Below are 16,891 nucleotides of genomic sequence, written 5' to 3' on the forward strand. Positions count from 1 at the left end.
ACTCCTTGATTTTGGCTAAGGTCATGATCTTACGGTTCATGAGTTCGAGCCCCACATTGGGCTCTGCACTGATAGCATGGAGCCTATTTGGGATTCTCTCTCTCTCTGCTCCTCCACCATTAGCTTTTTCTCTCAAAATAACAAATATTAAACATTAAAAGAGAGAGAAAGAACAGAATTACCACAAATAACATCTGTGCAACAGAGAAGATTAATGTGAACTGGTGGAGGAGAGCAACTTGAATCATGATCTCATGATTCGTGAGTTCGAGTCCTGCATCGGGCTCTGTGCTGACAGCTCAGAGCCTGGAACCTGCTTCGGATTATGTCTCCCTCTCTCTGCCCCTCTCCCTGCTTGCACGTGCATGCTCTCTCAAAAATAAACATTTAAAACAATTTGTTTTAAGTTCACAATTTAAGCGGGGAAAAGAGACATGTAAACACAATGCTATAAACTAATATGGCAAGGGCTGCCAAAGAGGCGTGTACAAAGTGCTACAAAAAAATGACAAAAGGGAGTCATTAATTCCACCCCCAAAATAAGAGAAAGGGACTTTTTAGTGGAACACTAAGATGTACGAAATTATGTTCTGTGTAGAGAAGCGTAATAGCCAGACATTTGCTGGCACCTGGGACGGATTCGTAGAAGCCATACTAGTATCCCTTCAGTATACTTCCTGAAGTAGGATGAATGCTGGACCTCCAGAAGACAGATCTAACCAGAACCTGAAAATATAATCTTATTTGGAGTAAGGGTCTTGGCAGATGTAATTAAGGTACAGATCTCTAGATGTGATCATCATAGATTAGTGCAGGTCCTAAAGCCAGCGACTAGTGTCCTTGTAAGAGAAAGAAAACACAGAGACACAGGGGAAAGCTATGCGACTAGGAAACCAGAGATCAGAGCAACGTGTGTGCAAGTAAAGGAAGCCAAGAACGGCTACAGTCACCAGAAGCAAGGAGAGATGCGTGGTACAGATTCTCCCCTAGACCCTCCAGAAGGAACCAACCCCATGGATAACTTGATTTTGGACTTTGGACTTTCAGAAGTGAGAAAATAAATGCCTGTTTTTAGCCACCCAGTTTGTGGTACCTTGTTACATAGTCCAAGAAAACCAAATTGCATGTGATTCACAGGCAAGGCTAACCCATCAAATTCTTTCATCTAGTAATGTGGGAATGAATCAGCTGGACTGTGGTGGACAATGAGGCTCAGGTCGTGAGTGCTGTCAGGTTCTAGACATGCAAGAAAATGAAGAAGACAGTGAAGAAAAGCAAAGAGATAAGCAAAGGGGAGAGTCCAGGTGAGGAAAGTTCAATACCCAACTTCCTAGTTGTTTGCGTGGAACACATGAAACTCTGGTGCATTCTCTGCCTGTGGATATCCATGACATTATCTGCTATGTCACTCCAATATTCTGTTAAGTACATTGAATCCGTTTTTGTTCCTTGCAACCAAATGATCCTCAATTTAACAATGATTCCTGGCAGTAACTTGGTTTTAAAAATATATAAGGAGGTTGAAATAAAATGGTAATTGCTAAACACATGAGTAATTTCAAAGAGTAAGCTGTTAAGAAAAGATTAACAGGTGTGAAATTTTACCAATAAAAAGGGTCACTGAACAGAAAGCAGTTAAGCTTTCTTTTGTAACTACCACACTGATGGTTTCAGGCTCCAGACTAAATATTCACATCAGGGGAGAGGATGGAAAAATTGAGAGTATCAAATGGTCCAGAGACCAAAACAAGCACAGTTCTACTAACCACCACTTACAACCCTCTGCAGGGTAGGTCTTGTGGTCCCTCTCTCTTGGATTAGGTCTCTTCATCTTATATGCCAATTGCATAATTCCTTCAGTCTCTGAACATCTATTAGTATCTACTACGTGCCAAGGACTGTGGTAGGTCCAATGTGGTAGCCACTAGCCACAGGTGGCTATTGAGGTGTAATTCCAAACTGAGATGTGCTGGAAGTGTACTATACACACCAGATTTTGAAGACTTAATACAAAAAGAAGGTAGAATTCTTTATTACTAATTTTTCTACTGATTTTATGTTGAAATAACATTTTAAGTACACTAGGTTAAATATATCATAATTTTACATTTTTTACTTTTTAAAATGAAGCTTGCATGACATTTGTTGGAGAACAGCTGCTCTAGTTTTAATCAAACTTACCCTGACCTCTCTTCTCCCCTATTCCTCTTCTGAAAATCTTCAGCTATAGTTTTATACTCTCAAAGTTTTGTAAATTTTACATTATGTTAATTAGGTCATCCATGCTTTTCCTATACCTTGATTCTTAAACTTAAATGTTAATAAATAGCATTTATAATATGATTAATCTGTAATCACAGCAGAATCAAGTAGTGTTTTGCACATATAGAAAAAGAAATGCAATCCCATGTCCCTCAAATTGTCACACTAGATTGAGTATACTTCAAAAAAAAAAAAGGGAGGAGAAGTCAACTGGATTATCTTTTCCTAAACTCTACTCTAATCCTCAAAATCATGCCCCATTTATTCCTCCTAATTGGACAATGACTTTCTAGTAGACCTTTTTGTTTTTCCTCAAGTTTTTGTTTTCTATTCTTTTGTTGATATGAGAAGCCTATACCTTCCACCTAATACATAATCATCCCAACTCTTAATCACATGTTTTGTTAAAATAAATCCATTTTCTTCTTGAAGAGTATTCTTGGAGCCAGCTACAATGAGGTTTTGGCAGCAGGAAGTGGATGCAACAGGAGGGGTGCACAGTGAGGAAGCAGCATGTCCTCTGAAAGAAGCTTAAGTCTGATAACACTGTAAAAAAGGACACATTGGTGGAATGGAAGGTAGAGTGTATGTATTTATTTGTCCTCTCAGAATTAAGAATGGGCTTGAATTAGGGCGCTTGGGTCTCTCAGTTGGTTAAGCATCTGACTTCAGCTCAGGTCATGATTTCATGGTTCATGAGTTTGAGCCCCCCCATCAGGCTCTCTGCTATCAGTACAGAGTTCGCTTCAGATCTTCTGTTTCCCTCTCTACCCCTCCCCAACTGGTGCATGCTCCCTCTCTAGCTCTCTCTCTCAAATAAATAAGAATGGGCTTGAATGAATGTATATGTAGATTAGAGTCCTTTCCACCTAATAGCCTCAGTTTCCCCCACTAAAATAGGAGAAATGGCCATCTGCTAAGAAAAGGATCTAAGGACAGCAGTGACATTTACCTAATGAGAAAAGCACACTAGGGACCAGATCCTGCTTAGGACAAGGTAACTGAGTGACACCATGGATCCTACACAGCTAAAAATGAAACATTCTTATTCTCAGAGGCTGACTGGTGAAAAATATCCTCATGTTTCTGTGGCACTCATATGAAGACTTAATTCTTTATTATTTCAGGACAAAACAACTATAGGGGAAAATCAAGGAATATCCTCTAGGCACAGGTCAGAGGGATGTTTCTGTTTCCATTACTGTTAACTAAACTCGTGATTCCATCTTCCTGTTTTAATAATTATAGCAGGAGATAATTACACAGCTATCTGTAAATTAACTGTATTAAAACTGCAAGAATCTCTGGCAGCCCTTCTCATCTAGGCTTCTCATCTAAACTACAAACAAGAACTTAAATGACAATTCCATTTCACAAAGAATGGAACATAATTAGTACCAATCCAGATGCTGAGTGGTCCATTTATGAATCTTGAAAAGAAAAACAAAGCTGGAGGCATCACAATTCCAGATATGAAGTTATATTACAAAACTGCAGAAATCAAAATATTTTGGTACTGGCACAAAAATAGGCACATAGATCAATGGAATGGAACAGACAGCTCAGAAATAAACCCATGTTTATATGGCCAATTAATCTTTGACAAAGGAGGCAAGAATATTCAATGGGAAAAAGACAACCTCTTCAACAGATGGTGCTGGGAAAACTGGACAGCTATATGCAAAAGAATGAAACTGGACCACATTCTTACACCTTACACAAAAATAAATTCAAAAATGGATTAAGGACCTAAATATGAGACCTGAAACTATACAAATCCTAGAAAAGAACCCAAGTAGTAATTTCTTTGACATGAGTTGTAGCAAGTTTTTTCTACATGTGTCTCCTAAGGCAAGGAAAACAAAAGCAAAAAATAAACTACTGGGACTTCATCAAAATAAAAAGCCTGGGCACACTGAAGGCAACAATCAACAAAACTCAAAGACAACCCACTGAATGGGAGAAGGTATTCATAAATGACATCTCTAATAAAGGGTTAGTATTCAAAATATATAAAGAACTTATCAAAGTTAACATCCAAAAAACAAATAATCCAATTAAAGAGTGGGCAGAAGACATGAACAGATATTTCTTCAAAGACATATAGAAGGCCAACAGACACATGAGAAGATGCTCATTATCACTCATCATCAGGAAATACAAATCAAAACTATGTAAGATACCACCTCACACCTGTCAAAATGGCTAAAATCAAAAACACAAGAAACAAGTGTTGGACAGTATGTAGAGAAATAGGAACCCTCACATACTCTTGGTGGGAGTGAACTGGTACAGCCACTATGGAAAACAGTAGGAAGTTTCCTCAAAAAGTTAAAAAAGGAACTATCCTATGATCCAGTAATCACACTGGGTATTTACACAAAAAATACAAAAAAGCTAATTCACAGGGATACATGTACCCCTATATTTATTGCCACATTATTTATAATAGCTAAACTATGGAAGCGGCCCAAGTATCCATTGATAGATGAATGGATAAAGAAGATGTGGTGTGTTTACACACACACACACACACACACACACACACACACACACACACGAAAAGGATGAAATCTTGCCATTTGCAACAACATAGATGGAGCTAGAGAGTATAATGCTAAGAGTATTAAGCCAGTCAGAGAAAGACAAATATCATATGATCTCATTCAAATGTGGAATTTAACAAACAAACAAGCAAAGGGAGGGGGAGGGGAAGGGAGAAACAAATCCAGAAACAGACTCCTAACTATAGAGAAAAAACAGATGGTTATCCAGAGGGGAGGTGGGTGGGGTGAAGGAGATTAAGAGTCTACTCTCCTGATGAGCACTGAGTAATGTATAGAATTGTTGAATCACTATACTGTACACCTGAAACTGTACATTAACTATGTTGTACACACAACACTGTATGTTAACTACAGTAGAATTAAAACAAAAAAAACCTTAAAATTGAAAAATAAAGTGGGTTTTTGAAGTCTATTTTTCTGAAATATAATAGAATCATATAATTCCAAGGAAACTCTTACAAATGGATCCATTATGTTATCATGCCAAGAGCTAATGGAGTATTGTGCTTTCTGGGAAACTCTACAAGCCTTTCAAGAATTTACCTCACTAATTATTCTTCAAGAATGTTTAAGACCCATGAATGGAAAACATTATTTGCATTTTCATATAACCACAAATACCAAATGGTTTTTCCACATCATTACATCTAAACCATTATAAATAAAAAGGATATACACAGATAATAGTCAAGCTTCTCTCATTGTGTTAATACTAGCTGAGAACTAGTCAATGTGCCCTAGAACTTGACTTTTCAAAGTAGAGTCTATGGCTCGGCTGCAGAAGTATTAACTAGGAGCTTTTGTTTAGAATTATTTTTCTTTTTTTTTTAAATACCAGTATAATTATGACAAAGTGTTATATTTATTTCAGGTGAAATAACAATTCAGCAATTCTACACATTATTAAGTGCTCATCATAAATGTACTCTTAATCCCCTTCACCGTTCAATTTTTCTTTTATAGCTTCTTTTTTACAATCTTGATTTATAAGTTTTGAGATTTTTTTCATTCTACATTTAAATCTTTTACATTTAAATACCTAATCTATATGGAATTTACTTTTCATTCATCAAGGATTTCTTATTCTACTGAATCAAAGTATTATTCCTATCACAAATTAGATTAATTTCTGGATTTTTCTGTCAATTCTAGGGATCTATGTTCTGGTAGTCAGAGGATGTGTGAAGGGAAAGGGAAGAAAGAATAAATTTATTACAAAAAAAAACCCGTCATAAAGTGGAAATGAGTGGGGTGCCTGGGTGACTCAGTTGGTTAAGCATCCAACTTTGGCTCAGGTTATGATCTCACAGTTCATGAGTTAGAGCCCCACATTGGGCTCTGCACTCTCAATGCAAAGCCTGCTTTGGACGCTCTGTCTGCTTCTCTCTGTCCCTCCCTTGCTCACATTTTCTCACAAAAATAAACATTAAAAAAAATAAAGTGGAAATGAGAGCTGATTTACAATATGCACACACACATTTATTTGAAGGGCCCAGAGGAGCAGATAAAAAATAAAGGTCTAGGTACTAAAGAAGCATAGGATCCAAATGAGTTCTGGGAAATATAGAGCTGAAATCAGAGACCACAGGATTCAAACTCCAATTTAATAAAGAATTTTTAAAGAAGGGAAAAACAGTTGACACAGGTAGAATTTTGTACTATGGATAAACTAAAAAACTGAAAGATATTTATGCAAATAACAGGTATGTTGAAGACACTAAGAACATAAGCATTAACCAAGTTGGGATAAAGGTTCCTTTCCCAGCAGATGGATGTACACTCCTCCTCTAATTACAGTGTGCATGTTGCTGCTGTTGCTTTTGTTCCAGTAAGAAGCACTCTAGGAGATTCTACATTAACTAAGAGTAGGGACTTTTGTGTTCTGTTTTTGTAATACAACCTTTACCTTTGAGATTACTTAAATTTGTGTTTGTGGGAAATACCATTGCTGATTTATTGTTACAGAAAATTGAACTTAGACTTCTGCTTACAATATAGAAAACTCCAAGAAAATTTAACTTCCACCTTAACAACAACAAACACAGCCAGCTAATACACAAAGATTTTTCTTGAGCCCATCAAAGAGCTGAGATCCTAAGGCAACCAATAAAAGGAATTCTAAAGATGGGCAAGTTCCTGCAAAGAGAGACAGATCATACCAACTGTTTCACCTTAAACAAGAAAAGGAGAAAGAAGTGACCATCATACAAATAGATAACAGGTCACCAAGACTTATAATGAATCATTAATGCCAAATGTGGACTAGCATTTCTTTTTCAAGTAGTTGGGAGGACCCAGTCACAAACAAGCTCTTTACCAGACTCCTCCATTGACTTTCACAAGAAATACTGGGATGGGCCAAGAGACTGCACTCACCCACCCCCACCGGACCTCCTCAGTGAAGCAAACGGCAAGATGAAATCAACTGATTACAACAGTATCAAAGCACAAAGAATCCCCTCGCCACTAGGGCACAGACAAAACTCCACTTCTTCTATAAGGAGATAAAAGCAAACCTCACTGCCTCTGGAAGATGACAGGAAAATCTTCTAACTTCAGGACACAGGAGAAGATCCATTAGCCACTGGGAAACAGGTAAAAACAAAACCTCTCTACTCATTGGGCAGGGGCAGGAAAGCAGCTCAGGCTCAGTATCTGGCACTTCTATTCCAAAATCTGCTACCACTGGAATACAGAGTAAACCCTCTCTTGCCCTAGACCAACTACAGATCTCAGGCACAGGCTAGCTGCCAAGGGGAGGAAAGGTAGAAACGCTGAGAAAGTCTCACCCCCAAGGCTTAGGAGTACAAGTCTTCCTTAGGACAACTTCTGTTATGCCAGGACAGCCATAAGTATAGCATCAGGTAATCAGCACCCACGGTCTTCTGATGGGGGAGGGAGACCCCTGCTGTGGTAGACCTGGGTCTGGTAGACCCCAGACCTCACTCTAAGCAAAAGGTAATAGCAACCCACTGTTAAATAAAAAAAAAAAAAAAAAAAAAAAAAAAAAAAAAAAAATTGCAGCCTAGGATACACTGAAGCTCAAACCAAGCTCAAAATCTGGCTAGGCTGCATCAAGTCCCCACACTGATGGCCTGCCAGAAGAAGTACACCTATTTCCAGGTATAAAAATTATTTACCTGATTCTTTACCCATGAATGGAATTTGAGTAAAATTTGTCAAGATATAGTTAGCAGAACCAAACTAAGACATGACTCAGATAGTGGAACCAACAAACAGAAACCCTAAGATAATAACCATATTGAACAGCTTGGTGAAAAATCTTTAAATGGTATCTAAGAAGTTTTTGTCTTTATATGTTGTGCAACAGGATAGTTTTGAGATATTAACATTCCACTATTTTTCCTTTCTTCCCCATTATGAGCAAGAAACAGGATCATTGTTGTTTTTGACTCAGGAAGGTGAACAAACTGGAAATGTCTACGTGAAGTACATGACTCGTTCAGTGGTTAGGGAAAGCCCAGATTAATGGAAAAGGTAACTCAGGGAAGGGAGACGAAGTGCCTAGAAGGGAAACAGAGAGTAACAGTAAAAAATCTCTGACCCAACTTCAGATTGGGGACAGATTAAGGATTTGGAGGTTCCATGAGCTTGATCTGAAGGGCCTGCCCACAGCTTTGGTGGTTGGTGTTCATAACCTAAAATCCGAGCCAACTCCATGTGTTGGGGTTAGAGTGATCCCCATAATGACTGAGATAAATTCCCTACTATTTCAATCAGATAGAAGATTCCAAATGAACTTTTAATTTGTGGTATTATATTTAAGCATATAGAACAGGATTCACATCCAGACTCTTGTTTTTAATTTTATATCATTTATGTAATAATTTATATTCTGTGGTTACAAAGCTTCTGGCACAAGGTCTCCCAGTGATCTTGCCTTTTGTTATTCACACTCTGTATAATGCTGTCTTGCATGTAGATTGGAACTAGTAATGTACATTTAGTTTGTTTGTTTGTTTGTTTATTTATTTATTTATTTATTTATTTATTTATTTAGAGAGAGTGCATGCACACATGGGTTGGGGGGGCAGACAGACAGGGAGAGAGAGAATCCCAAGCAGGCTCCACTCAGCACAGAGCCTGACATGGGGTTTGATCCCACAACAACAAGATCATGATCTGACCCAGTATCAGGAGTCAGACCCTCAAGCAAGCGACCCAGATGCCCCAGTAACTCACTTCTAATTAAAAGAATACAGCAAAAGTTAAGGGATGTCACTTAAGGTTTTTAAATTTTAACTTCAGGGGCACGAGGGTGGCTCAGTCGGTTGGGCATCCTACTCCGGCTCAGGTCAGGATCTCACAATTCCTGAGTTTAGGTCCCGCATCAGGCTGTGTGCTGACAGCTGGGTGCCTGGAGCCTGCTTTGGATTCTGTGTCCCTCTCTCTCTCCCTGCTTTGCTTGCTCCTCTCTCTCTAAAAAGTGAATAAACATTTAAAATAACAGTAAAAATATTGAAATATTTAAAAACATGGAGGCAGCCATAGCACGGATTTAAGAGGTAGAGGAGAGAATAGGTGAATTAGAAGATAAAAGTAAAGAAAAAGGGGAAGCTGAGAAAAAGAGAAATAAAATCCAGGAGTATCAGGAGAGAATTAGAGAACTAAGTAATGCAATCAAAGAGAACAATATCTGTATCATAGGAATTCCAGAAGAAGAAGACACAGAGAAAGGTGCTGAAGGTGTACTTGAACAAATCATAGCTAAAACTTCCCTGATCTGGGAAAGGAAAAAGGCATTGAAATCTAAGAGGCACAGAGAACTCCCTTCATATGAAACTTGAATCCATCTTCTGCACGACATATAGTGAAACTGGCAAAATACAAGGATAAAGAGAAAATTCTGAAAGCAGCTAGAGATAAACAGGCTCTAACTTACAAAGGTAGACACATAAGAATAGTAGCAGACCTATCTACTGAAACTTGGCAGGTCAGGAAGGAATGGCAGGAAATCTTCAATGTGATGAACAGAAAAAATATGCAGCTGAGAATCCTTTACCCAGAAAGTCTGTCATTCAGAATAGAAGGAGAGAGAAAGGCTTTCCCAAACAAACAAAAACTAAAGGAATTCATCACCACTAAACCAGCCCTACAAGAGATCCTAAGGGGGATTCTGTGAATGAAATGTTGCAAGGACTACAAAGTACCAGAGATACCACTACAAGAATGAAACCTACAGACACCACGATTCTAAACCCGTATCTTTCAATAATAACATTGAATGTAAATGGACTAAATGCTCCAACCAAAAGACATAGGGTATTAGAACTGATTAAAAAAAAAAAAAAAAAAACAAGACCCATCTATTTGCTGTCTACAAGAGACTCATTTTAGACCTGAGGACACCTTCAGATTGAAAGTGAGGGGATGGAGAACTATCTACCATGCTACTGGAAGTCAAAAAAAATCTGGAGTAACCATACTTAGACAAACTAGACTTTAAATTAAGGCTGTAACAAGAGATGAAGAAGGGCATTAAATAATAATTACAGGATCTATACATCAGGAAGAGCTAACAATTATAAATGTCTATGCACCAAATACGAGAGCCCCCAAGTATATAAAACACTTAATCACAAACATAAGCAACCTTATTGATAAGAATGTGGTAATTGCAGAGGACTTTAATACCCCACTTACAACAATGGATAGATCATCTAGACACAGGATCAATAAATAAACAAGGGCCCTGAATGATACATTGGATCAGATGGACTTGATAGATACATTTAGAACTCTGCATCCCAAAGCAACAGAATATACATTCTTCTTGAGTGCACATGGAACATTCTCCAAGATAGATCACATATTGGGTCACAAAACAGCCCTTCATAGGTACAAAAGAATTGAGATCATACCATGCACACTTTCAGACCACAATGCTATGAAGCTTGAAATCAACCACAGGAAAAAGTCTGGAAAACCTCCAAAAGCATGGAGGTTAAAGAACACCCTACTAAAGAATGAATGGGTCAACCAGGCAATTAGAGAAGAAATTTAAAAACATATGGAAACAAATTAAAATGAAAATACAATAATCCAAACGCTTTGGGATGCAGCGAAGGCAGTCCTGAGAGGAAAATACATTGCAATCCAGGCCTATCTCAAGAAACAAGAAAAATCCCAAACACAAAATCTAACAGAACACCTAAAGGAAATAGAGGCAGAACAGCAAAGACACTCCAAACCCAGCAGAAGAAGAGAAATAATAAAGATCAGAGCAGAAAATAAACCATATAGAATCTAAAAAAACTGTAGAGCAGATCAACGAAACCAAGAGTTGGTTTTTTGAAAAAATAAACAAAATTGATAAACCTCTAGCCAGGCTTCTCAAAAAGAAAAGGGAGAGGACCCAAACAGATAAAACCATGAATGAAAATGGAATTATTACAACCAATCCCTCAGAGATACAATCAATTATCAGGGAATACTATGAAAAAGTATATGCGAACAAACTGGACAACCTGGAAGAAATGGACAAATTCCTAAGCACACACACACTTCCAAAACTCAAACAGGAATAAATTGAAAACTTGCAGAGACCCATAAGCAGCAAAGAAATTGAATCAGTTATCAAAAAATCTCCCAACAAATAAGAGTCCAGGACCAGATGGCTTCCCTGGGGAATTCTACCAGACATTCAAAGCAGAGATAATACCTATCCTTCTCAAGATATTCCAAAAAATAGAAAGGGAAGGAAAACTTCCAGACTCATTCTATGAAGCCAGCATTACTTTGATTCCCAAACCACACAGAGACCCAGCAAAAAAAAGAAAACTATAGGCCAATATCCCTGATGAATATGGATGCAAAAATTCTCAACAAGATACTAACAAATTGCATTCATGAGCATATAAAAAGAATTATTCGGCATGTTCGAGTGGGATTCATTCCTGGACTGCAGGGCTTTTTGCATTTGCAAATCAATCAATGTGATACATCACATTAATAAATGAAAAGATAAGAACCATATGATCCTGTCCATCGATGCAGAAAAAGCATTTGACAAAACCCAGCATCCTTTCTTAATAAAAACCCTCGAGAAAGTCAGAATAAAAGGAATATACTTAAACATCATAAAAAGCCATTTATGAAAAGCCCACAACTAGTATCATCCTCAATGGGGAAAAACTGAGAGCTTTCCCCCTGAGATCAGGAACACGACAGGGATGTCCACTCTCACCGGTGTTGTTTAACATAGTGTTGGAAGTGCTAGTATCAGCAATCAGACAACAAAAGGAAAACAAGGGCATCAAAATTGGCAAAGATGGAGTCAAGCTTTCACTTTTTGCAGATGACATGATATTATACATGGAAAACCCGATAGACTCCACCAAAAGTCTGCTAGAACTGATACATGAATTCAGCAAAGTTGCAGGATACAAAATCAATGTGCAGAAATCAGTTGCATTCTTATACACTAATAATGAAGCAACAGAAAGACAAATAAAGAAACTGATCCCATTCACAATTGCATCAAGAATCATGAAATACCTAGAATAAACCTAACCAAAGATTTAAAAGATGTGTATGCTGAAAACTATAGAAAGCTTATGAAGGAAATTGAAGAAGATACAAAGAAGGGAAAAACATTCCATGTTCATGGATTGGAAGAATATTGTTAAAATGTCAATACTACCCAAAGCTATCTACACATTCAATGCAATCCCAATCAAAATTGCACCAGTATTCTTCTCGAAGCTAGAACAAGCAATCCTAAAATTTGTATGAAACCACAAAAGACCCCGAATAGCCAAAGTAACATTGAACAAGAAAACCAAAGCCAGAAGCATCACAATCCCAGACTTTAGCCTCTACTACAAAGCTGTAATCACCAAGACAGCATGGTATTGGCACAGAAACAGACACATAAACCAATGGAATAGAATACATACCCCAGAACTGGCTACAAATGTATGGCCAACTAATCTTTGACAAAGCAGGAAAGAATATCCAATGGAAAAAAGACAGTCTCTTTAACAAATGGTGCTGGGAGAACTGGACAGCAACATGCAGAAGAATGAACCTGGACCACTTTGTTACACCATTCACAAAAATAAATTCAAAATGGAAAAGGACCTGAATGTGAGACAGGAAACCATCAAAACCCTAGAGGAGAAAGCAGGAAAAAACCTCTCTGACCTCAGCCGTAGCAATTTCTTACTTGACACATCCCCAAAAACAAGGGAATTAAAAGCAAAAATGAACTATTGGGACCTCATGAAGATAAAGAGCTTCTGCACTGCAAAGGAAGCAATCAACAAAACCAAAAGGCAACCAAGGGAATGGTTTTTGCAAATGACATAGCGGACAAAGGGCTAGTATCCAAAATCTATAAAGAGCTCACCAAACTCCACACCCGAAAAACAAATAATCCAGTGAAGAAATGGGCAGAAAACATGAATAGACACTTCTCTAAAGAAGACATCCAGATGGCCAACAGGCACGTGAAAAGATGCTCAACGTCGCTCCTCATCAGGGAAATACAAATCAAAACCACACTGAGTCATGCCAGTCAGAGTGGCTAAAATGAAAAATCAGGAGACTATAGATGCTGGAGAGGATGTGGAGAAACGGGAACCCTCTTGCACTGTTGGTGGGAATGCAAACTGGTGCAGCCACTCTGGACAACAGTGTGGAAGTTCCTTAAAACATTAAAAATAGAACTACCCTATGACCCAGCAATAGCACTGCTAGGAATTTACCCAAGGGATACAGGAGTACTGATGCATAGGGGCACTTGTACCCCAATGTTTATAGCAACACTTTCAACAATAGCCAAATTATGGAAAAAGCCTAAATGTTCATCAACTGATGAATGGATAAAGAAATTGTGGTTTATATACACAATGGAATACTACTTGGCAATGAGAAATAATGAAATATGGCCTTTTGTAGCAACATGGATGGAACTGGAGAGTGTGATGCTAAGTGAAATAAGCTATACAAAGACAGATACCATATGTTTTCACTCTTATGTGGATCCTGAGAAACTTAAGAACATGGAGGAGGGGAAGGAAAAAAAAAAAAAAAAGAGAAGGAGGGAGCCAAACCATAAGAGACTTAAAAACTGAGAATAAACTGAGGGTTGATGGGGGGAGGGAGGGAGGGGAAAGTGGGTAATGGGCATTGAGGACAGCTCCTGTTGGGATGAGCACTGGGTGTCATATGGAAACCAATTTGACAATAAATTTCATATTAAAAAATAAGGTAAAATATATTTGATAAATAAATAAATAAACTTTAACTTCTGTCTTTCTCATACTCTTTTGCCCTCTCACTTGCCCTGACAAAGCTAGCAGCCATGTTGTGAACTGTGCTACAGAGAGCCATACATGGCAAGGAACTCACAGGACAGCCTTTGATCAATAGGCTGTAAGAAACTGAGGTCTTCAGTCCAACAACCTGATATGAACTAAATCTTGTGAAAAATTTGAGTGAGCTTTGTAGCACATCTTTGCCCAATCCAGCCCTGAGATGACTACATCCCAGGTAACACCTTGACAGCAGCTGTGTTAAAGACCCAGAAACAGAGGACTTAGCTCAGCTACATGCAGAAACCTAACCAACAGAAACGGTGAAATAATATGGTTTTATGTCACTTAGTTTGGAGGTAATTTATTATGCAGTGATAATTCGAACAGATTTCGAGAAAGAAAACAGTAAAGTTATTAATATACATCTATCTATATGTGATATTTCTTTATAAAGTAAGTATGACCAGTGGTTCTTAAGCAAGGGTGTTTATCAGAATAACCCAGGGCTAAGGTGAGTGCTAGAAGGGAGAAATATATGGGAAAAGTAAAGTGGGGTAACAAAAATGAAGGAAGACAAAGTCCATTTTGTTCCAGTGGGATTCCAATGACTCTGGTTCAGGACATGGCAGGTGAGGCTGTTGAGGCCATTGTCCCAGGATTTGATCTCCCTGTTACAGAAGGGTCCTGGCTCACCATGTTCTTCATGTGGTCCCTCAGGATCCTTTGGTTTCCTGCTTCTATGTACCATTTGGATTTGGTTTCCAAATTGCACTGAAGACAAACTAGAGTCAAGAGGAACACCACTGTGGTATCATCAGAATCATCCCCAGACCTTATCCTGGAACAGGCTTAGCAGTCCTATTTTAGGAAATGGATCCAGATGATCCTACAAAAGCCCATGAAAACATTCCGTGCTTTAATTCATTTATTCTGCCCTGGCAAAGCTTATGAAACAGCAATCCTGACAAAGAGTACATGTCCTTTTCACACGTATAGTCTCTTCACATCTCCCTCAGGATCATGAAATAGCCAAATGGGTCAAGTTTCATTTTCAGTCATGTCTCATTTTCCAAAACTACAAAGCAAGATTTCAAGTCATATCCAGAAAGGGTTGGCAGAGTTAGAGGTTTAAAAAATCCCTAGAAAAGATAAACATGAGAGTAAAAAATAAATAAAATTTTAAAAAAATCAAACAAACAAAGGACAGAGATTTGACAAGTGTTTTTAGCCTATGTTGACCTTAACAGGATAAGGGCCTTTGGTCAGAAAAATATAACAGAATACTTAGTCCTGTCAGGGGGCTGAGAAATAACTTACTTAGTAATGGGAAGCTCTCATAATAAAATATGGGGTAATAACCACTAAAGATTAATTAGACATTAGCCTCTTTGCTTGAGAATGTTCCATTATATTCCCTTCCTATTCTATACCCTATACCTCAATCTAACTGATCAGAACATATTAAAAAGGTCTAAAATGGAGACATAAGGTGTCCAATTCAACACCTATAAAGGTAGTTTATGAGGATAAAATGATGTAAACGGATACTACATCTCAGCAAACAGTCCCATTTACAATTGCACCAAAAAGAATGAAATACCTAGGAACAAACTTAATCAAGGAGGTGAAAGACCTGTACTTTGAAAATTAAAAAACACTGATGAAAGAAACTCAAGAAGACACAAACTAATGGAGAAATACTCCATGCTCATAGACTGGAAGGCTTACAACCACTAAACCGTCTATACTACCCAGAGCAATCTACGGATTCAATGCCCTGTCAAAACACCAATAGCTCTTTTCATGGAACTAAAACAAATAATACTGAAATTTGTGTGGAATAACGAAAGACCCTGAAAAGCCCAAGCAATCTTGAGAAAGAAGGACAAAACTGAAGGTATCACAATCCCATATTTCAAGATATACTACAAAGCTGTAATAATCAAAACAGGATTGTACTGGCACAAAAACAGAGACATAGGTCAATGGAATGGGACAGAGAGCCCAGAAATAAACCCACACTTACATGATCAATTCATCTGTAACACAGCAGGCAAGAATAGACACTGGGGAAAAGATACTTTTGATTTTATTCAAAGGTGTCAATGGAAGGTTTCACACAATTAGATCACAACTATTACCTGGCTAGCATCAACTGTAAAATGCATCCTGATACTAAAAAGTAAGAACATGTACATCCTGCAATAGATGAAAATAGTTTAAAATCTTTAGAAGTGATTTTCCATTTGAGGAGTACAGCTTCTAGACAAAAAAACCTGTATGACATTTCAGGACCAGCCACAGGCAATTACACAGGATTTACCTGGCAGGCCTCACAGGAGAAAGCTGTCCTCCCCACATCCAGTTTGGGGTACAACCAGTACACTGTAATCTCTGAAAGCTGTTGCAGTAAAGGACTCTGGCCCAGGTGACTCCATTTGGAGGTCTCCCTGTATGGGAAAACTGTAAGGCAAACTCCTTCATTCTGACTGAATACTTTTTCACTCCTAGCCCTTCTTCCTCCTTCCTCCAACAGTCCATAAATCTGCAGAAGGCTTTTGTTTGTGGCTCACTCAACACCACTCAATATCCATGCTGATGCATCTGATCCTCACTCTGTAGTCCATTCCATAGGGAGAAGTGGAACTGGGAAGTCTTTTCTCTGGTTTAGACTCCTATTTATTTAACTGCAATAAGTGACTAAAAGCTTGACTGTCACTTTCATTTTGGCTCGTTTAATTCACTACTCCAATACCTGGCAGCTCAGCTGAATTTCTGCCA

At 38.1% G+C, this 16,891-nt stretch overlaps 1 protein-coding gene across 1 annotated transcript in view; it reads right to left on the reverse strand.

The window, feature by feature from the left end:
• The window catches only part of IL31RA (interleukin 31 receptor A), an 80,261-nt gene extending 63,667 nt beyond the window's left edge, over window positions 1-16,594 (reverse strand). The window contains exon 1 of the mRNA XM_040493343.1: window positions 16,434-16,594. Within this exon, the coding sequence (XP_040349277.1) occupies window positions 16,434-16,594 (161 nt within the window). The remainder of the gene's footprint in view (window positions 1-16,433) is intronic.
• Between the last annotated feature and the right edge of the window lie 297 nt (window positions 16,595-16,891).

This window comes from Herpailurus yagouaroundi, unplaced genomic scaffold (genome assembly GCF_014898765.1).
Source record: "Herpailurus yagouaroundi ecotype Mexico unplaced genomic scaffold, PumYag 29, whole genome shotgun sequence".
Lineage (NCBI taxonomy): Eukaryota > Metazoa > Chordata > Mammalia > Carnivora > Felidae > Herpailurus > Herpailurus yagouaroundi.